The sequence below is a fragment of the Elgaria multicarinata genome, chromosome 4, assembly GCF_023053635.1.
Source record: "Elgaria multicarinata webbii isolate HBS135686 ecotype San Diego chromosome 4, rElgMul1.1.pri, whole genome shotgun sequence".
NCBI classification, from domain to species: Eukaryota; Metazoa; Chordata; class Lepidosauria; order Squamata; family Anguidae; genus Elgaria; species Elgaria multicarinata.
Window position 1 is genome coordinate 37,560,863 of NC_086174.1, and position 22,095 is coordinate 37,582,957.

General features: G+C 41.2%; 2 protein-coding genes across 3 annotated transcripts in view; both read left to right on the forward strand.

The window, feature by feature from the left end:
* Nucleotides 1-11,009, forward strand: part of BROX (BRO1 domain and CAAX motif containing) — a 28,855-nt gene extending 17,846 nt beyond the window's left edge. For both annotated transcript variants that reach the window (XM_063124106.1, XM_063124105.1), the window contains 6 exons: nt 602-691; nt 1,103-1,188; nt 1,523-1,604; nt 2,590-2,740; nt 7,277-7,436; nt 7,990-11,009. In XM_063124106.1, coding sequence (XP_062980176.1) covers nt 602-691; nt 1,103-1,188; nt 1,523-1,604; nt 2,590-2,740; nt 7,277-7,436; nt 7,990-8,076 — 656 coding nt within the window. In that variant the 3' untranslated portion in view covers nt 8,077-11,009. The remainder of the gene's footprint in view (nt 1-601; nt 692-1,102; nt 1,189-1,522; nt 1,605-2,589; nt 2,741-7,276; nt 7,437-7,989) is intronic.
* Nucleotides 11,010-13,723: 2,714 nt separating this feature from the next.
* FAM177B (family with sequence similarity 177 member B) lies at nt 13,724-21,659 on the forward strand. The gene is made up of 5 exons (XM_063125589.1): nt 13,724-13,859; nt 15,535-15,693; nt 15,968-16,034; nt 17,033-17,130; nt 21,053-21,659. Exons 1-5 carry the CDS (start codon nt 13,833-13,835, stop codon nt 21,245-21,247), a joined length of 546 nt encoding a protein of 181 aa, XP_062981659.1. The 5' UTR covers nt 13,724-13,832; the 3' UTR covers nt 21,248-21,659.
* The last annotated feature ends 436 nt before the right edge of the window (nt 21,660-22,095 follow it).

Sequence of the window (22,095 nt, forward strand, 5' to 3'; positions counted from 1 at the left end):
CATTTCTCAATGGTGGTGTAAAAGCTCCACCGTGAAGTTCTAAAACCACTGTTGAGAAATGTGTTGTCTGAAGTGAGCCAGCGTAGTCAATGTTTGGGAAATGTCAAACAAATGCAGCGTAAATTATGCAGTCTGTGTCAATGAAAAATCCATCTGCTTCAGGGATTTTACGAGCATAGGATGTTGCCTTATAGCACGGCAGTATTTGTCCATCTAGCATTGTCTCTAACTGCAGCAGCTCTCCAGGGTTTTAGAGAGAGGTCTTTCCCATCCTCTCCTTTTCATTGGAGACATCAGGGTTTGAATTTGTATGCAAATCATGTACTATACCTCTGAGCTAGAGTTTCTCCTCTTGGCAGATTTTTTTTTAAAAAAATGGTTATGAAGCTAATAGATTATTTTTTGAGCATTTTTTCTCATTCTAATATCTTAAAAGAATATTTCTGTTCAATGCCACTATAATCATTGCTAGGAATAAAAGGCAAAGCATGTTGCATTCTGAACAGGACTTCTATGGCTATTTTGTCATTCATAGTTAAAATATTAAATCTGTAATTGGAGTGGATGATGATGTTTATAATTACATCTAATTTTGTCTTAGTGACAATTGCCCGAGCTATTGAGCTGAAACACAATCCTGGTCTAATAGCTGCCCTGGCCTATGAAACGGCCAATTTTTATCAAAGAGCAGGTACGTTAAAATAATTGTTTTATGAATACCTCATGATTTCATATGCAAGGCTTAAAGCGTAAAATTTTAAACATGGAACGAACACCAAGGAAATGCCATGGACAACAAATGGAATCCACAGCCCTCTGATTTAGCTGAGGCGTGGTTTGAGTTTGTGTTGATTCCTTGATAATGTTTCCCTTTCCATTTTATAACAATTTGTGTGGCAAGAACCAAACTTCAATCTAACACGTCATTTGCTGTGCATCTTTCTTTTGTGTACAAAATACCTTAGAACAACAGTGTATGTTAAAGACAGTTCACATAGAAACCAGGGCTTTCATACCAAATTAGTCTCTTGACAGCCACTACATTAGAACAAGTTCATGAATAGACTACTGTTGTAAATATAATGCTGTCTTCTCCTTCTAGATCAAATGTTATCCAGTCTGGACCCAGCATATACAACTAAGTGGCGGAAATACCTTCAGCTAAAGTCATGTTTCTATATGGCCTATGTGAGTTCTCTGTTCATGTTTATAAATGCAGATTTTCAAAAGACAATCAAAATCTTGCGTAAAATTATAATCAGTATTGTAGGTTCTATTTAAAGCCATACTTTTCACGAAGTTTTTATTTTTCATAGGATCTTCCTTGTAAATTAGGGGTGTAGAACCTCAGGCCCCAGAGCCAAACCTGGCCCACTGGGGCTCTCCAGATGTCTATGCCCTGTTCCCCAACCACCAATCATTTGGTGGTTTTTTATCTTTTGCACAGTTCCCCCCCCCATTCCTCTAATAATGTTGTTTCACAGCATGCTGACATCATTTGACAAATACTTTCTTCCCCCAGGCCTACTGCTACCATGGTCAAACCCTCCTGGCCAGTGATAAATGTGGAGAATCTATTAGATCTCTACAAGAAGCAGAGAAGTGTAAGTACCATAGTTTGATCCTCACTAGATCCTGCCTTCTAGAAAAAAAATGAGTTTTTTTCCTGGATTTCCACTCATCAAAACCGTTCACATGAATATCCAAAGATTTAAACATGTTAACTTTCAATTCACCTCTGAGATGGGTGAATCATTCCCGTTCCATTCAACTAGCTTATTTTCCTTCCCCGAACAGGTATGACTGTGACTCACCTGACCAAGAAAGAAAACTGTGGCAATATGGATAGACCCCACTCAGCAACCTCACTAACAGAATTATTAATCCCAGCTGAGTTGGGTCTGTCCCTATAGCCAAAGTTTTCTGTCTTGGCCAGGCGAATTGCACACACCTGTTTAAGGGAAATAAGCAAGATGGATAGAGTGGGAATAATGCACCCAATTCAGAGGCAGATTTAAAGTTACTTGGATTCTCTACATTTATGTTTAAATCTTTCAATGTCCACATAAATGGTTTTGATGTATATAAATTCAGAGGGGGAAATTCTCACTTTTTTGTAGAAGTGAGTCAGGGGAATGGTTCACCCATCTCACCTCATAAGGTTTTGATAAGTCTGGGGATTACTGTGGTACATTTCCCAATAGCAATCTGATGGATAGAGAGAGACCTTGTATGATTCTATGAAAAATACTAGAATCATATACTCAGGGAAAGTTCTAAGGTTGCTTTTGTTGTCACGTTTCTCCAATCCTCTAGCATAAACAAGCCGCAAAAGTACAAAACAAAAGTTGTACTCATTTTGTTACTGCACAGCTTGGAGCCATTTTTCTAGGTACATGTAATTGTTATATACTGTTCTAGTTGCAGGCATAGGGAGGAGTACAAAGGAAATATCCATATATGTATTCTTAACATTTCAAAGATGCATCTCTAGTGAATACAATAAGTTGTAAACTTAAGTATTAAACTTTACTAAAAGTTGTACAGAAACAAGTAATTAAAGAGCACACTCATTGCTTTCTTGTATAGTTTATGCCAAGGCTGAAGCATTGTGCAAAGAATACGGTGAAACCAAAGGACCTGGGACTACAGCTAAGCCTTCCAGCCACCTTTTCTTTAGGAAATTAGGAACTCTGGTGAAAAATACCTTAGATAAATGCCAACGAGAGAATGGATTCATGTAAGTATATTTAGGATGCAGTCCTATGCATATTTAGAAAGAAAAACACCCTACAATTCCCAGCATTCCCCAGCCAGTATGTACGGAGTTGTAGGACTTTTTTCCTATCAAAACATGCATAGGTTTGGCCCCTTCATGTCTAATGCTTTTCGCAAACATATAAATGATTGATTCCTGTTTTTGAAATATGATAACAGACAAATCCTAAACATATTTACTAAGAAGTAGGTCTTGCTGCTAGTAATATTTATTACTAGCAATAGTTATGAGTGAGCATATAATAATAACCGTGTTGTGTGGCTGAGATTCTAATGATATTGTCACAGGTCAGTAGCAGATTGTATTCCTTTCTACCTCTTCCCTGGTTAATGAAAAGGTGGAAGAGCAAACACTTCATCCAATAAACAGTCACGGGGGATGGTGGTGAAACTCATTCCTGAATGCTATCAAGTTGTGCTTCTGTGAAGAAGACTTTAAATGCAGGGCAGCCTATCATGGAAAGAGTATTGTGTGGATGACCCTTCCAGTTGTGTGATCCTGTGCCAACCAATATTTTGCTCAGTTCCTGCATGGAGAAAGAAAGAAGTCTATTATATAGCTTTGGGTTCCTCTTGTGAGAGTGTGAGGTGTGTGTTTGGGAGGCGGTTGATTTTGAATGAGAGAGAGAGAGAAAGAGAACTGTGGTTTCAAAGATGTGATCTTGTGTTCAGGGGCTCAGATTCCACCTCTGCCTTGCACTCAAATACTTGAGCAAGTTGCTTATCTTTAGCCTCTACTGTTTACCTTTCTGTGAAATGGGTGTTTTGTGGCTGGTCACACCCACCATGGCAGCTATTTTGTAAATGGACATCCTCCATAGCATCCATTTTGTGATAGCAGCTATGAAACTTTCCCACAATTCCGCATGTGCTGGTCAATGAGCCCCAAAATGTTGGAGACTCCTGCTTGTCATTATATTCTCAAAACTAATGAGACAATTCTTAAATTGTAAATAAGAATATAGTCCAGAATAAACAATGCTACTCTTCTGCACTCTCTTCCAGTCTGTGAGCTTATGAGAAAAACTTGAGAATTCCAGCTTACTGTTATTAAAATTCCTCCCATGGCTTCAGAAATTTGAAATCATGATTGCAAAAGTGCTGAAGAACTGGAGACAGTAAAGTAAATAAAAACCAGTTATTCCCTAACCTGAGCATTCCTGATTATGGTCTATATATTGTGCTTTTTATAAGGTTGGCTTGTGTTTTGTATGCTTGGAATATTTATTTATTTATTTATTACATTTCTATACCGCCCAATAGCCGGAGCTCTCTGGGCGGTTCACAAAATAGTTTGTGAACTTTTTGGAATAGTTATTTCCAAATAAGAATACTGTTCGGGGCCTGGTTTAAGCTCAGTGGAAAGCAATTAAGTGCAACGCAGTAAATGAAAAGCAAACTTGCTGGTTAAAATCAAAGATTAAGAGTTCAAGTTAAAAAGTTTTAAAAAATAGAAAACCAAGAATTAAAAGTCAAAATATTAAAAACAAAAAGGCAAAAACCTTCCATGGTCAGCAGCAGATAGCCCTTCAATTTCCTTTCTGCCAAGGGCACCAAGGTAAAAATTATTTATACATGTTAAAACAACAACGGTTTATCTCAGTTTTCAGTGGGAGTCGCTCAAGGTAACAACCCCATAAAATAGAATAGTTGAGAGTAAATAAGGTGGGAAGAAAAAGAAAATACGTGCACAAAATAGAAAATATGTAAGCAAAATCACGGAGCTCATTCAAACCCAACCGGCTCCTCCCGTCCTCCCAATCTTGCTGTTAGGGGCCTTTAGTTGGTTGCAAATCTAAAACTGGAAAGTTGCATTCCTACCCTCACCCCCCAAGTTGTATGCCAGCAGATTGAACTCTAGAAACAAGAGAAGTTATACAAATATTTGACCATTCAGTTTATTCCTATGTCATGCAAGGGAGAATAGGCCATGGCATGTGGCAATTGTCACCCACCCTTGAATGAGAATACATGTTAATCTATAGTCCAAGAAATCTGCTCCTACATTTTTGGAGGGCTTACAAATATTGACTTTTTAAAATGAGATAAATATTGGAAATTTCCCAGCAGGGGCTCTCTCTTTTCTTACATTCTTATGAGATCCACTCGGGTCACTGCAGCCAGCTGGAAAAGGAGGTGGGCGATCTTTGCCAAATCTCTGACAGCCCACTGCAGCCTCCAACACCACCTTCCATGGTGTTTCGAAGGGTCTCTCCAACCCATCCACTATGCCCACCTGCATGGTCTTGCATGCTCCTAATTTATGCGCTATAATAATAATAATAATAATAATAATAATAATAATAATAAAAATAATTTATTTCTTACCCGCCTCTCCATTTTGATCGAGGCGGGGAACAATAGTAAGTATAAAATACATAAAATACTGATTAAAAACATAGTATATGTTGTTAAAACTTCCTAAAAAAAATCCTAAAAGCATGCTAAACTTCCTAAAAGCTTTAACTCTCTGGGCTTTGATATTTTCTCAGTTCTCTATTAATATTTGCTGTTTCTAAACAAGCAGTGCTTGCCCAGTAACCACTAGCCCTTGCTACTCATATGCATAATAACCAAAGTTATCTATTAAATAAGCTGAGGACAGTGTAACACTTTCTAAAACTACTGAAAATATTGAGCTCTATTTGAATGTAATAGGGGGTTTAATCTACATCTACCTGTGAGTGGGAGACTGCCTATGGGACGTGCCTGCTGGGGGATGGGGAGAGGTCATTTCTCAACAATTCCCCCTGCAGCTCCTTGCGCTTCCCCCACTCCTCCCAAAAGTAGCCTGGGAGCTGGCAGTGGGGGCTTGAGGGGGGAAAGGGAGTTGGCAAACATTGCTTCTGCTCAATCTCAGTTCTTCAAAGATGGGCAAGTCTGGATCCAACCCATAAATTATAGAATATGTGTGCTCCTTGTTAGTGTTAATATGCCGTTTTATTGCAAATTAACATGTTCCAGTAATATGATTACACAAGCACTGTGCATAATTGTCTAGAAAATATAGACAATGTGATTTAAATCAGCCTTTCTTTTGGTAATTTAAGTTGGGATTTAAATTGCCTGGATTCCCATCTGGTTTACAAGTATCCCTTAAGGAAGCCGTCTTCAACCAGGAGCCCACCAGGTGTTTTGGACTACAGCTTCATTGTCCCTGAACATTGACCATGCTGGCTGGGTCGTGATTGTAGTCCAAAGTTTCTGGATGGCACAAGGTTGGGGAAAGTTGTTACAAGGGTTCAATAGATCCTTAAGATCTTCAGCTAGTGGACGTAGCCAAAAGATGGTATTGGTGTCAGGGGAGCAGGAGGGTTGGCTAAGCTCTACTGACTTATGATGGCCTAGATCCCTTGGCCATACAGCACTAGAGCTGGTGATGCCTCTGGCAAAGTGGAAACCATCTAGTCAGGAAAGGCAGCTTTATTGAGGGCTGGTTCCCTGTTGCTTCTAGCTTTGGAGCACTGCCTCAACTAGTCGAGCTGTGGGGTCTTATAAAACTTCATTGCCTCAAACTCAGCCCTGGACTGCTGACTCCAGCTGCATCCCAGTCGTCGTGTTCTCTTTCCCTCTCTGGTTTGCTTATTAGGCTGAAGAGGCACGTGGTCACGTCTACATTCCTCTTCCTAGTGAGGCGGCTATAATATGACATGCAATTTATTTAGTGTTGGAAGTGGCTATAGCAACATAACTGAGGCTCTACCACCCTCAGCCGATCATGAAATTAATGCTAATTGAAAGATAAAATACATAATAGAAATGAGATTTCCCCTGATACTGGCAGGCAATAAAGATAAAAGCTGGATGTTGATTAAAACATAAAAACAAATAAATTAAAAGCATAGTTTAAAATGCAGCAATAAAAATAAACAAAAAGGAACCAACCAGTTAAAGCCCCTTCAGGAACAAAGCATTTTAGCTGCCAGAGGCCTGCCAAAATAAAAATATCTTTGCCTGCCAGTGGAAGGACAACAAGGAGAGGGGTCAACCTAGCTTGCCTTGGCAGGGGATTCCAGAATCTGGATGTGGCCACCAAGAAGGCTCTCTATTCCATCTCCTATGGGAGTATGCAGTCTTCCAAATAGTCTGGCCCCAAATTGTATAGGACTTTATAGGTCGCGACCAGCGTTTTGAATTGTGCCAGGAAACAATTACCTGCTCTAGTCACTGGCCTAGTTAACAACGTAGCCCTGGCATTCTGGACCAACTGCAATTCCCAAATACTTTTCAAAGGCAGCTGCATGTAAGAGTATGTTATGGTAGACCAAATGGGATGCATGCACTGCTTTTACCTTTTGAAACTTATTTGAAAGGCAATGCAATAAATAAATTGTACAACGTAGGTACAGTGTGTTTGGCACTTGCCATATTTAGGAAACGAATGTGCAAATTGTGAGTAGCGTACTGTTAAACTGTGCAAGCTGTTTGTGGCTTTGATCACCCTTTTCAATGAGAAGAACTAAGAAATGGCTAACATTCACACTGTTCTTTCTTTTAGTTACTTCCAGAAGATACCCCCAGAGGCTCCCCAGCTGGAGCTGAAAGCAAACTATGGCCTGGTTGAGCCAATTCCTTTTGAGTTCCCTGCTGTGCATATCCACTGGACCCCAGAATCCCTTGCAGCATTTGATCTTACTAAAAGGCCAAAGGAGGACAATGTAAGACCAATCGTTCTTTCTGTTTTGCTTTTTTCCTTTAATGTTATCTGTGATCGTCTGCTTCTATATCAGTGTGCGCTCTCTCTCTCTCTCTCTCTCTCTCTCTCTCTCACACACACACACACACACACACACACACACACTCCACCACCACCACCACCACCACCACCATTACTCCTCTGCTGAGCAAGAAAGAGGAAGAGAATATGAATATCTTGTGAAGGCTTTGTATTTGTTTGTTGGGTATCTTTGCCTTCTCTCATACCCTCCCTTCACGAAAGGTTGCCATGTGTTGCAAAGCTTTTAAAAGACGCTTTTTACCATTATCCAATTTATTCAGCTTCAATTTTATAATAGCTGAAGAACTGGTCTACCAAAATGCAAGCAAAAATTTCTACGACTTGTTAGTCTCCAAATTCTAAAAGTCACATTGTTGAAAGCTGTCTCTTTTTTTTAAAAAAAAAGTGATACCCAGTAACGTAATTAGATGATATATTATTATTATTATTATTATTATTATTATTATTATTATTATTTCTTCTTTCATTTGCAGGCTAAACCAAAACCAGAGGAGGAAGTGAAACCTCTGAAAGAGCCAGATATAAAGCCTCAAAAAGACACTGGTTGCCAGATCTCTTAAACTCCACAAGTGCTTTGAAATACCCCCTGTGAGCTACATTTTGTGAACTCTGGGATTTTATTGTCTACCCATTTGCTGGCTCCTCTGGACTTCTTCATCCTAAAAATTAATTCACTGCTTTTCATCTTTTATAGATATCTATATTTGGCTGAGTTGTGTTGCTGCATTTTAAAAGAAGCTTATCAGAAATGAAGAGATTAAAACTGGGTTGGAAAAGGGTTATGATCTCAGTTAGAAAGTGAGCATTTAGATTAAAAGGCACCTGATTATGACACAAAATCTAGTCGATAGAAGGGATGAGACAGAGGAGATTAGGGGCAGTGGGGAGACTGAACAAGATGAATTTTATGGAGGCTTCTTAAGATGTTGTGTAAACACAGTTGATTGAAAACAAACAAGGCAAGGATACAAGAAAATAATGGGTATTACCTCCACATTTTAAGAGCAAGGCAATTATATGAGTCCATTGGAACTTACAGGATTGTCAACCTAATAAACGGTGTAAAGAAATGGTAGGAAAATATATACCTTACACGAAAAATAGAAGGTTCTTCTACCTAGTGTAATTTTAGCCCTAGAAGGGCTACAACTGATGCCATCTTCGCATTTAAAATACTCTAAGGAAAATACAAGTAAAACGTGCATTTAGGCAGTGTTTGGCCTTGAAGTCCTTTGACAGAAACCAAAGGCTTTACAAGGGAGATTATAGAACTATGTATTAAGAATGAGTCAGCGTTTGAACCAGAATTGCTCAAAGGAAGTAAGACTTTTATGGAAGAACCATACGATTCCTAATTGAACATGAATAAGTATTAAGCTGTTTTGGTATATAAAGATTTCTTACTTCAGAGGCTAGAAAATAATGCCCTATGGAGAAGTTGCACAGATAACTGCTGCACAAGAGGAATTGGAAGGGGATTTAAACAGGTGGTCAGGGATATAGGAGCAGATTGGACTAAGGAACAATGCAGAGAAGACAAAATAATATGATTTGTGAGAAGGATGCAGAAGAAATGAATGGATTCCTTTTAAGTATTCTAGTTTGTACCCATTGCTGTGTCACAATCAGGAATGGAGGCTAAAAGCAATGCAACAGGTTCTTCTACACACAGAGAAATAAATGGTTAAGGAGGAAGGTGTGGAGTTGTGAGACTGGAAAGAGGCAAGACTGTAATACATGGACTTGTAGAAGTAGAATGTCCTGTAATAAGAACTATAGTTAACATGTGCTTGGGATAATTCAACACTCCAGTTTGTGTATTTATAAACTGAATTGGTATAAATTTGTGGCAATTTCTTCTGAATATTGTTCTGGCTTGCTTCTTGGGCCTGTATTTGGTGAGAGTGTGAGTGAGATTATTTAATGCAGAATGTTATCAGCTTATATGAGCCTCGTGTAGCGCAGAGCGGTAAAGCAGCAGTTTCGGCAGCTGAAACTCTCCCCACGGCCTGAGTTCGATCCCAGCGGAAGCTGGTTTCAGGCAGCCGGCTTGGGTCGACTCAGCCTTCCATTCTCCCGAGGTTGGTAAAATGAGTACCCAGTTAGCTGAGGGAAAGGTAATAACGGCCGGGGAAGGCAACGGCAAACCACCCCACTGTAAGGCCTGCCAAGAAAACGTCAGCGAAAACTGGCATCCCCCCAAGAGTCAGTAATGACTCAGTGCTTGCACGAGAGGTTCCTTTCCTTTCCTATCAGCTTAGCTGGACTTGGAATTCCATACCAAAGCCAAATGATTCAAAATATTTAGTTATTAAATTTTTGCCATGCTCATGTAGCTCAACACTCCCCTCTTTCTGCTGCCTCACACCAAACGGGAATAATGGGAAGACGTTTGTATGGAAACCTGTATGAAAGTCTTCATGTAGTGAAGTCTTATTGGGTATGAAAAGGTCCGGAGGATGCTCAGTCAACGATCAACAGTGATCAGATAAGCCTGAATGGCTTCACAAGCTTTGGAATGTGTAAGAAAGAATGGTAGTGTTCTTATTAGAAGTTGTGGTTAGGAACATTAAATAAACCGTTTTGCCCACTGCACCACTAATCAATTAATAAAATGCTCCAGGAAAAAACAGTTATCAGTGAACAATCCATCCACAGACTAGCAAAGAAAATCAGTTGTGTATCCAATCCTATCAGTGTGTGTTCAGAAGTAAGCCCTTGCTGATTTCAGTGGGATTTCCAAATAAATGCAGCCTTAGTGAGCTTTCACATAAAGTGAATACTTCTAGTGCTCTTATTTATTCCAATACCACCTGATCAGTGGTTGGGGGTGGTGGAATGTGGCCATCTAAGAACCACTGGAGGGCAGGATATGCCGCCCCCCCCCCCCAGCACCGTAAGGGTCTGCACTAGTTTGGCACAACATATTCATGCTTCGCTTACTGGTGAGGCAGAACGTTAATTAACTCCTTTTCAGCCCTGGCGGCCTTCTAGAATTAACTTTTTGAGGATTGTAAAAATAATTGTGATAGTAAAATTATGCCGTTCTGTTTTTGCCTTGAGAAGATTTCCTAATGAGGCGCTGGTGAATGATTTGGGAGCAGCAGATACTGCAGAGTCACTGAATTGAAGTGTAAATCCTGATCACTAACTTGGCTGGGGACTACTGGGAGCCTCATGTATGACTGGAATAGATGTATATATTTTTAAAACATTTCTAGCACGTATGCAGTTAGAATTTAATATCGATAACTGTTCGTTTGACTACTTTGTTTCTCTCTCACGTACGCACGCGTGCACACCACTGAAGAAGCTCCGGTTTGTACAATACCATGTTTTTGGCATTAGGAAAATGTTCCTTTTTAAGCTTGAAATCTGTATGCTGTTAAATCCTCCTAGTGGGACTGTACGTTTCTACCTGATCCCTTTCCATGCTTGGATGGCCTTTGAGCCTTACATATAACAATGTAGAATAAATAAAAATGGACCAATATAGTGCTAGTCTTTTACCATGTTTTTGATTCCTGTGTAATGTAGTGAATATAATTTTAATGAGACTATGGCATGATCTTTCACATTCAAAAGTGTGTGTGTGTGTGTTGTAATTATAAATATGTGTGTTTCCCTTTTGTAATTTTTGTTTCTCAGGAAAAAAGGTTTAACATGTTATTTAATACCAATTTTACACACATTTAATGCTTTACATATGCATCTTCAGTATGATTGCACTATGCATTCTTAGGAGAGCTAGCTGGGACTTGCAGGGAAGAGAGACCACCATCTGGGAGAGACAGAGAGGGAGACCCTGCTGCAGCTGCCACACCACAACCATCTCTACCTGTGAACTTCTGCCGGGCAGACTGCTGCTCCACCAGCCCCCCTAGGTACTGAGCCAGCCATTGCTGATAGCCTCCATCGGTCCCTCTCTTTGGAAGGGGATATATAAGCTGGCTGGCTGAGGTGGCAAGCCCAGGGAGGGCAAGGGCCGTACCCCCTTCCCGGACAAGTGTGGGTGTATATGAATGTTTTGTGTGTATGAGCTGTCCTAGGGTAAGAGCATAGGACAGTTGATGTGGCTGAGATCCAAACATCTCTCAGGTGAGAGCTGATAGGTGGGGGCAATTGGCTTGGGTGAGAGACTGGCCATAGCCTGGACAACATCCTTGTATGATTGTACAATAGTTGAAAGTTGCTTGAGGAGGGAGCTATACTAGGCCTGTTCCTATTTTTGGTTGGTGCTTCACTCTCTTGCTGACCTGATTTGCCAGCCTGAATTGGCTTTTTCCCCTTTTTTACTGTTTGTCTAATTGCCCAGGTGAATCCCAGGGGAAGGGGGAGGAATGGGGTGCCCCTATTGGTGTATTCTCTGGAAGAGGGAAGTATGGCATTGGGGGTTGGACACATCAGGTAAGGGAAAGGCAGGACAGACACTTGAAATCTGGCCCAACTTTCAGTCTTTCCTCCATATTTCAAGATCCAGGTTGCCCTATCAGCCCACCCTCTGATGCTGCTTCTGAATGCCGGGTTGGTCTATAATAAAACAATCACTATCCATGACTTGATTGTGGGTGAAATGGCTGACCTGGTGTGCATTACTGAGAGCTGGATGGAGTGGATTTGTGTCAGCTCTGTCCACCTGGGTACTCGGTGCAGCACCAGCCGAGGGGGGGGGGAGGAGTTGCTGTCATCCAGAAGGATTCCATCTGTCTCACAAGGAAGCCCATCTGTCCTAGTACCAGTTTTGAGGGTTTGTACCTTGTGCTGGGCCAAAGAGACAGAACAGGTATGCTGCTGGTGTGCTGCCTACTCCGCTACCGCAGTCTCCCTGCCAGAGCTGGCTGGGGTGGTCTCGGAGGTGGTGTTGGAGAACTCTAGGACTGTGGTTTTGGGGGACTTCAATATCCATGCTGAGGCTGTCCTAACAGAGCTTGCTTGGGACTTCATGGCTACCATGACAAACCTGGAGCTGTCTCAGTACATCATTGGCTCAACACATGAGGCAGGACATACCCTAGATCTAGTTTTTACTGTTGGTCAGATGGGGGGTGATCTGGTTTTGGGGGGGGCTTCTCTACATTAAGGAAACCCCCCCCCTGCATTCTTACTGGGATTTCTTCCAGAATCTTTCTGGGTTTACGATGGGCTCCTTTAATGGCGAATGTGATTTGGAATTGAAAATTTCTCTTCTCTACAAGGCTCTATATATTCAATGAAACACCGCCATCTAGTGGCTGAATTATAGTGCAATGCCAACATTTCACCATTAACTTTTATTACAGCTTTTCTCAGATCATTTTGAAAGCAGGATAAAGGGGGGAAAGTGCAGGGTATGTCTTCTGGAGGTTGGCGGCATTGTGTAAATGACCCGTAAATGTCCATGAATGGCCAATCATGAGTGTGTAATAAAAACCTCAGGTAAAATGTTTTAGATTCACCTACAACATTCCCAATGCTATTTTGTATCTGGCTACTCCATCTTTCAGCCAGTGCTCCTACACTTGCAATAGGCAACAACATCATGCCTACCTTACAGGTTGGTTAGGACTATTGAATCAGAATATAAAGTATTTAGAACATTTGACATGCATTGTACTTATCCATTCTTAGCTTTAGTAGATTGGATAGGAGCTGGAAAGAAGGCTTCAAACTTTGAAGCATTTAAAACACATAAATATCCACTTGCCTAGTTTGCTTATGCTTTATTCCTTATTGTGCACACAACAAACCTCCTTATGCGTACATAGCAGTTCCTTAACACGTGGCAGTTTCACAAAGCAGCCAGGTAGCGTGGCGTCTTGGGTTGCAAACACTCTTTTCAACAAAGGTGTGGTGTCTGCTTCTGGTTGGTTTAGATCTATTGGGAAAGAGTAAATATTACGTTTGTGGCTTTTAACGTTGTGAAATATAAGAGCCTTTTGAAGTGTGTGTGTGTCAAAAGAGGTACTGAAAATGGCTCTCCAAGACTGGAATGCTTATTTTTTGAAAAGAAAAGAATTGCAGCTCTTCTCCCCCCAGATACACACACCTAAGTATCACTTGTACAGGCATTTTCCTCTCTCCCTCCAGCTCCTGTTGCAATCTTTTAGATCTAGTGTATAACAAAAAAAGAAGAAAGCCCAACCCACAATTCAAACACAGCCAGCCCTTTTTCTGAGAGCAATATCCTGAAGCCTTATAGTTCTGCTTTTCCTGAACCGGCCTCTTGGTTTTGAGCAGCTAATATTTCGAAAAGATCTACGCATGGGTTCCCAGTTACGTTTTCTCTTTCCCCCCCTAACCACCTCAGCAGCATTTTAATCAGGGTCTTATTTCTGCGATGGAAGATAGCAGGGAGATTTTGAAGGTGAGTTACTATTGTGTTTTTAAAAAATGTTAAATACTTTAGCAATAGATATGTATCCTAACTTTTTTTTACATACAGTGATGGAGAAAATCCCTTGTGTCTTTTGGCATTGTGGCTGGGAGTGGAGAATCCAGTTATAAATGAAAATAAGTCTCTTCCGCTTAAGAATAATTCAGATGTGTTTTGGCAGAGTCTGTCACTACATAATAAAATTAGTTGCAATCATATGCATGTTTAGACATTAAAAAGTCCTACAACTCCCAGTACTCTAAACATGCATAAGATTGCACCCTTAATGCCGCCCTTAGATCCTAGTGATATAGGGCGGAAGACAAAAGTTTTAAATAAATAAAGTTTAAATCAGCCTTCCCCAACCTGGTGCCCCTGAGATGTCTTGGAATACAGCTCCCATTTTCCCCAGGGAGCAGGGAGGTACCACCTGTTCCTCCTCTTCTTTGGTTGTCACAATTTATTTATTTATTTAAAACATTTATATCCCACCCTATATCAATAAGATCTCAGGGCAGCGTACAGATAAAAGCATATAGTATATAAAAGCATATATACCTAGCAACCGAAGGATCAGTGGAGGGTTTGCTTATTTATTTATCAGGAGATTATGAGATGATTCGAGCGGAATGGGTAGCCAAGTCCACGTTATTCCTAAGAGTCAGTGCAACCGGTATCGTCAACATGAAGATGATTTTTGCATCGTACAAGGTGGTAGCAGTTGGTTGATTTCTGAATAACTGGAGTGCCTCTACATTAAGGGGAATGTAGAAAGACAACCTCTTACAATTGCAGTAATAATTGTAAGCGACACTATTTGTGCAATTGTTATGGGCTGCATTGTATTGGACAAGGGGGGCGACTACATGCTTTGAATTGAATACTTCCCTTCACTTATATTGAGACAGCACCATCTAGTGGTGGAAGGTCCCGCTTTTTCCTGGATATTAAACGTTCTTTTTATAGCAGAGCCCTTAAACATCACAGCCATTCATAGAGGAGCTCTTAATCATAACAACCATCCACACGTGCTATTTACTTGCAGAAATGGGCTTCCAGCAGCTGTCAAGAGCCCAATTCTGCTGGGAAACATGAAACCTTCTCCTCACGCACTCTGTGTGGCAATAGCAAGGATGGGATTGGGGGCAGGGGGCATCTTTGGTGGGCCACAAAGGTGGCCTCTAAGGGTTGCATGAGGCCTGTGGGTAGCCCACTCGTGCTTTAGAGGTACCATAATGATCATCTACATGCCATTTATAAAACTCAGGCCTTGCCTCACGTGCTACGGAGGTTGTCTTTCTAATGTTAGAAACATTGGAATGAAGTCTTCAAAACTCCAATAAATTCAACCCTTGAGGTGAGATAAAAGCTATGGCGCAGGCTGACATTTTCACATTCTCCTGAAACTGTTTCAGTTGAGTTGATTTTATTTCTTTATTTTTAGTTATTTTAAATCTTTCTTATCTGCCTTTCAGGGCAGGAGCCCCCAGTCCAATGTCTCACATAATAACCTGATGCAGTGATAAAAAGCAGGAACAGCAGCTAACGTTCTAAAAAACAACAAACGCCAGCATAAATTAAAACTTATGCCAGCCTAAAATAAAACAACAAGACAACTGCAACTACAATCCAATCCAATAATATTCATCTTCTTTCTGATGAGCAGGAGGAAGAAAATAGTGACAAGCAGCTGAAAGATCAAAAGAAAGAGGAAAATAGAACTCCAAGAAGGATTATTTATTTTGCGAATGGTGAATCTATGGAAGAATACAGTACAGAGGAAGAAGATCCTGAGGAGAATAACCATGAGCCGCTTCTTGACATGGTAAGATTATTACTGTTATTTTTAGACATTATCCCAGGCAGAATTTTGCTCAGTTCTCTGCTCTGCTCTTTCCGTAGAAGTATGTCCTCAGAAAAACAGTGCATCTTTGTACATTTGTTAGAATGTCATGAAGAAATGAGATTTCAGTAGAAACCGTTAGCTTAGATACAGCAGTAATCTATCCTTTTCCTTCTTGAGACAGAAATTTACTATCATGCTGTTAATGTTATGGCAGTAGCCACACAGGAGTTTCCATCTTGTCTTTGATTCATAGGCCAACATCTCCTGGGGTAGTTTCCTGCGCGTTTGGGTACTTCGAATTGCAATGTCAACTTTTTTTAGTAAGTATATATTTTTGGTTATTTTGCCCCATCTTTAGTAATGATTGAAAAACACACTGGCTTTTACGCAGTTGGTAAAGCGGTTGGTCGAGTCTCTTCCTCTTGTGTAAGAAACTGTTAACATCTTCCTTCAGCAATCAGGAAGAAAGCCTGTTTATCTCATTGGAAGTCATCAGAAAACAAGGTGCAGCAGGCACAGAAGGATTTATGAGCTAACGTTGTCCACTTAGAGTGGGTTGACCATATGAAAAAGAGGACAGGGCTCCTGTATCTTTAACAGTTGTCTAGAAAAGGGAATTTTAGCAGGTGTCATTTGTATGCATGCAGCACCTGGTGAAATGCCCTCTTCATCCCAACAGTTAAAGCTGCAGGAGCCCTGCCTTCTTTTGTATCTGGTCACTTTAGCTAAAGAGGGCACGGCTCCTGCGGTTTTAACTGTTGTGATGAAGAGGGCATTTCACCAGGCACTGCATGCATACAAATGACACCTGCTGAAATTCCTTTTTCCAAACAATTGTTAAAGATACAAGAGCCTTGGCCTCCTTTTCATATGGTCACCCTAACTTAGGGTAGAGATGGCAAACCTCTTTCAGCCAAATTCCATTTCAGAGAAGACTTTGACTCAGAGAAGACATTTCAGGACTGCATTCTGTGGTGGGCGGAGCTAAAGGCAAAAAGAGGTGGGGCCAAAAGTACCAAAAACTCAGCATCATTTAGCTTAAAGCTCTTATTGTCAGTAATGAAGCCTTAGGAGAGGCATTTCAACCTTTTTAAAATGGTGGAAAACTGCACAAAATCACCCAACGATCAGTGATTGGGGAACAGGGGAAGGGGGAATCCCCTTTGGGGAATCCAGGAGGGCTGGATTGGGACCCAGGCCTGACTTAGAGCTATTGGATGCACTGATATTTCCCCCTGCTCCACCTCCCACCATTTACTTGACGTCGGTCCTTAAAATGAAGATTCCAATTGTTGTTGTTTTTCCAATATCCTTACAGCTTGCGAATTCCTGGGTGGGAAGTTAGCCACATTCTTTGGACTCAATGAACCGAAATATCAGTATGCAATAGACGAATATTACAGGACACAGAAAGAGGTAAAACACAGCGTAGCTCCAAGTGGACAGTAAAAAGCATTATGTGTTTTATTTGCTATCGAAGTTACTGGGTATCTTCATTGTTACTTTTAAGATGTAAAGGAAAATGTTCTCGAATATCCTTGTTTCACATGGCATTGATGCCATGGGTAACATTTTAATATTTTGGTCTTTTTCCCCCCTTAAATTTTATTTACAAGCTCCCCTTGGAAAAGACAGCAGGGTGTTCCATGTGCTGTATTTGTTAACATATCAGCCTGCTAACTGGATGAACGAGGGACAAACTACACATTATATGCAATGTGTGCATCAAAGCCCTCTTCTCCTTTTTAACTGAAAAACAGCCTCAAGAGCTTTTCTGCAGCCCTCCAGATGTTGAATCTGCGGCCCTCGATCGAAGAGAGAATGTTATTGGAAATGCTTACAATGCAATCCTGTCCATGTCTCCTCAAAAGTAAGCCCCATTGAATTAAGTGGGACCTACTCCCAGGTAAATGGGTATTTGCTGCCTAAATAGCTTACATTGACATCCAGCCATTGATGTGGATTCAAGGAGCTTCGGCTGTTGGATGGTATAAAAATGCAATAAATAATAATGATGATGATGATGATTAGGTCAAGTTCTTAAATACTAATGGGATTCTTGGTCCAGTATTTATTTAATGCTGGCATAAACTGTGGCTTTCTTATTGAGAAAAAAACAAAAAACACAAACCACAGTGAATTCCAGATGTTAGTTATGCCATATATAAAGTAAGACTTCTTTCTATCTGTCCTACTTCTACTCCCCCATCAATTATTTGAGAGATCATCCCACTTTCTAATATTGTGAGAGAAGAACAACTCTGCCTAACCATTCGAGATTTTGTAAGCTTTCACGATGCAATACTCATATAGCAACAGAGAAGTGAAATGGTCAACCTGTTATATATATTCTAAACATTTAGTACTTTTGACAAACTTAACAGGAAATCATTACAGATCGGTCATACTACTGAACTATTGCATAATTATGGTTCATGGTCCTGACCGCTGATTCTATTGAATTACCTCTGTGGAACAAGATATGCATCTCTTTCTCTGACAACGCAGAGAATTCAGAGGAAAATTACCTGGTTACCTTGAAATGTTGAGAAACCTGTTACTGATTGCCGTGCTAAATGGGTACTTCTTGAAGGTGAAGCTGTTCAAAGACAGGTCCTGGGGGTGGGGGATCTACACTACTGCTTTAAAGAACTTTGAAAACGTTTTGAAAACTGTATATGCAGTGTGTCCTGGGCCCCAACAGTTGTCAAAACTGTTATAAAGCGCTTTAAAGCAGTAGTCATCTTGTGGGATGGCCAGTGAATGTAGCTGCAATCGTCTTGGGGCCTTGGGAACTTGTCATGGGTAAAGAAAAATCTTTCTAGCTGTGAAGTTCTGCGGGAAAGAATGAATGAGGGTCCTTTGAAAGCTGGTTACTTAGGAACATTTTGAAGATATGTTAGCACACACCTCCAAGACAAGTGCCTCGCATTGATGTTAGTGCATTGGTGTTAGTGCAATCGGGCTATGATCATGGCCCAATTCTCACAAACAGCAGATAAATGAGGGAAGAACTACCTGTACCAGGTGGTTAGAATGTACAGTTAGAAAACTAAATATGGGAGTCCTCACCTTCTCGCAAGCCCTATTCAGATGTCCATCCCCCATCCATGCAGTTAGAAAATTAGATATGGCACCTGTGCAATGAGAACTACCACCAGCTGCATCCATGCAAGGAGAGTTGTATCAGGGTAAGATCCAGGACAAGGCTGTTGTTGGCCCCACCACCTCTGTCATAGCCCTGTTGTTGTCCTTGCAACCCCTCATCCCCTGGAGGGATAACCACTGCAGCAGCAGGGAGCCTGTTCTTTTCAGGTAGGCTCTCCAGGCAATTTGAAACCCGGATTTTTACATGCTTCTAAGTCACACAGGGCCCATTCAGAAAACACCTTAAAACCATGACCTTAATCATGGTGAATAAGGCTTTTTGCTTTATTCACCATAGTTAAAGCCATAGTTTAAGGTGTCTTCTGAACAGGGCCACAGGGAGTCTTCATGAATAGAATAGTTTCTCTGCTGAAAAAAGTTCTCCCCCCCTCCATGGATGGAGGGCTATGAGGCTTAACAATGAGGATGCCATTGAGAGCGGGGAGGGGGGGCTCATCCCTGCTCCCCATCTCATGCAATTGAGGGGAGGGGAGAGTGAACTTCTGAATAGGGCCCCTGGCTTCTCATTTTTTGTGTCTAGGATTTGGAGGTGGTAGAACATTTTTTCAAGTAAGCCTTCACGGCCTGTCTGAAGTGGTCCAAACCAAGTGGCCCAATTTTATCCATTCATGGACTCTTTGTGTGAGAAATAGTCCTGTCATGCAGAAACCTAAAATAGGTTTCCAACTGTGTTGCCAACTGTTCTTGCTTCTGACTCATTTGTAAATTGCTGGGATCTTACTTTACATGTGATTCACTTAAATTCTAACCGGGTTGGATTTGGGTTGGTTCAGAAAGTGACTTTCATGCCCCCCCTCCCTCTAGCATTCTCCCCCTCCCTCAAAAAAAGCACTCCCGAGGGTCAGAGACTTTGATGCATAGAGTGGGCTGTGGCGCTGGCCTTCACTAAAGATGGGGTTCCATAGCCTCCCCTATGCCTGATTTTTCCATAGCCTCCCCCATCCCACTCAGCCCCCTGCAATACAGCCCTCTCCATTCAGCAGGTTCCCTTGGCCCTCATGGGAACTGGGGTAGGGGGGAACTTAAGTAGCTAAGGAAACGGTGGGAGAGAGTCACCTTCAGTTCACCCACTTTGGTTACTATTTCACACCCACCATTTTTTGCTCATGCTAGGAAGAGAAAATATGACATGCTTATAGTTTGTCAGCAAGTACTAACAGAAAAAAGCAAGTTCCTGACATTTAATTTTTTACCAGACTTCAGTTTTTCTGTGTGGGTGTGTGCCCATTCAAGTACACTCCATGAATATTAATCTGCAAAATGACATTGGATTTTCTGGCCCTCTAATTTCTCTCTCTCTCTCTCTCTCATCCATAACCCTGCAGATAGCCTTTAGGGAACAAAAAGGATGCACATTAACTCAATATATATTAACTTTATGTGACTCACACAAGCTTTTAATGGTATTTAATTGCTTTTATGGTTTATCATTCCCCCTGAATTGGTACTCTTTTTGGTTGCTTCCCCCTACTTTTTATCTGCTATTTTTAGTGGGTTTTAGAGTGCTTGATTGTTTAAAAACATTTCCTGGACCGATTGGCAATAAAAAGGTGCATAAATTTAGAAAATAAGGCTGCAATCTTATGAACACTTACATGGGGAGTAAGCATCCTTGTACCCTATGGGACTTGGGTATGAGTAAATATGTATAGGGTGGCACTGTAAATTAGGGGAAATTGCTTTAAGGGATTTTAACTAAAATAGCATTACTTACAATACCTGCAAGAAGGTTTTATATTTCTCTAACATTATGCAGCTATTTACTAGTACATTTGTAAATGGGAGTTGAGTGGAGAATGTGAGTAAACATCAACAACTGGAGGGTGTGAATTTATCTGAGAAATTTTGTTTACTGCCCAGTCAGCCTGAATGGATTATGCACATCGACAATTTGACATACAAACACTGTGCATGAATACAGCTGTAAATTTGATGCACAACCTCTGGCTTGTTCCCAAATCAATTCATGTTAACTACAACATAAAAAAGCTGACAGTTGCCATTTAGGCAGCAACTTTGTCTAGTCTCAATGTTTTTAAAGAAAACCTTTCCGAAGGGACAGAGAAACCCTTGCCTAGCTATCATCATCCTCACGTGCCTTCGTCAAGAGATGACCAGCATTGGTTTTGTGAGGTCCAACAAGCCTCTTATTGTTTGGGATATGTTTCAGGGCAGTGAAAGTGACGAAGATGGGGAAGAGATGCAGGACGTGGAGGGAGCTGCCGCACCAAATGAAACGCAGCACCTTGAGATGCAGGGCATAAGATATGGGTCCACTGATTGTGAAGATATGGCTGTCCTTCCTCAGGAAAACACGGTTGCAAACGTAAATGAAGTTGGAGAAGGCAGCTTGCTGGGTCCATGAGAATGTAAGCAGAGCTCCGCTGCATCAGCCCACAGGACTATCTACACTGGCCTCCTCTTTCCTACAGGTTGTGGCCGGCCAAATGCCTCTGGGAAGCCCACAAGCAGAACAAGGGCACCCTCTTGCTTGTGTTCTCCAGCAACTCGTATCCTGGGGGTAATATGTAGCTATCCTAACTCATAGTCATTGATATACATCCTCCATGATTTTTTCTAATCCCCTTCAAAAGGTATCTAGATTCATGACCATCATCACATTCTGTGAAAGCAAATTCCATTGTTTCACCTTCATGGGATGGCCTCCAGTTTCTTGTACTATAAGAAGGGGAGAATGCCATCTCTTGATCCAATTTCTCCACACCATACATCCAAAAGAGTCTCTCCAAAATGAACCCTAGCTATTGGGAAATGTAGATGCCATTGTTAATCTCTACCTCTGGCCTGTTTAAAATGGCTGTTCCTTAGGAAATGGAATTGTTAGGACTCAATCCTATGCATTTTTAGACGGAAAAACACTCCTACAATTCCCAGCATTCCCCAACCCACGTCATGGGTTGCCATGTTAGTAGTATATGGCCCTACTTCCTGTCAAATTTATGCAAATGAGCCATGTGGCTTTGTTTTGGTCACGTGACCAAAACAAACACCACGTGACTGGAAGTGACGTCACTAGCTGTCAAAACAAGCAGCACGTGACCGGAAGTGACGTCACCAGCTGTCAATACAAACAGCACGTGACCGGAACTGACGACACTAGCTGTCAAAACAAAACAGCACATGACCGGAACTGACGTCATCAGCTGTCATAACAAAACACCATGTGCCCAGAAATGCTGGCACTACCTGTCA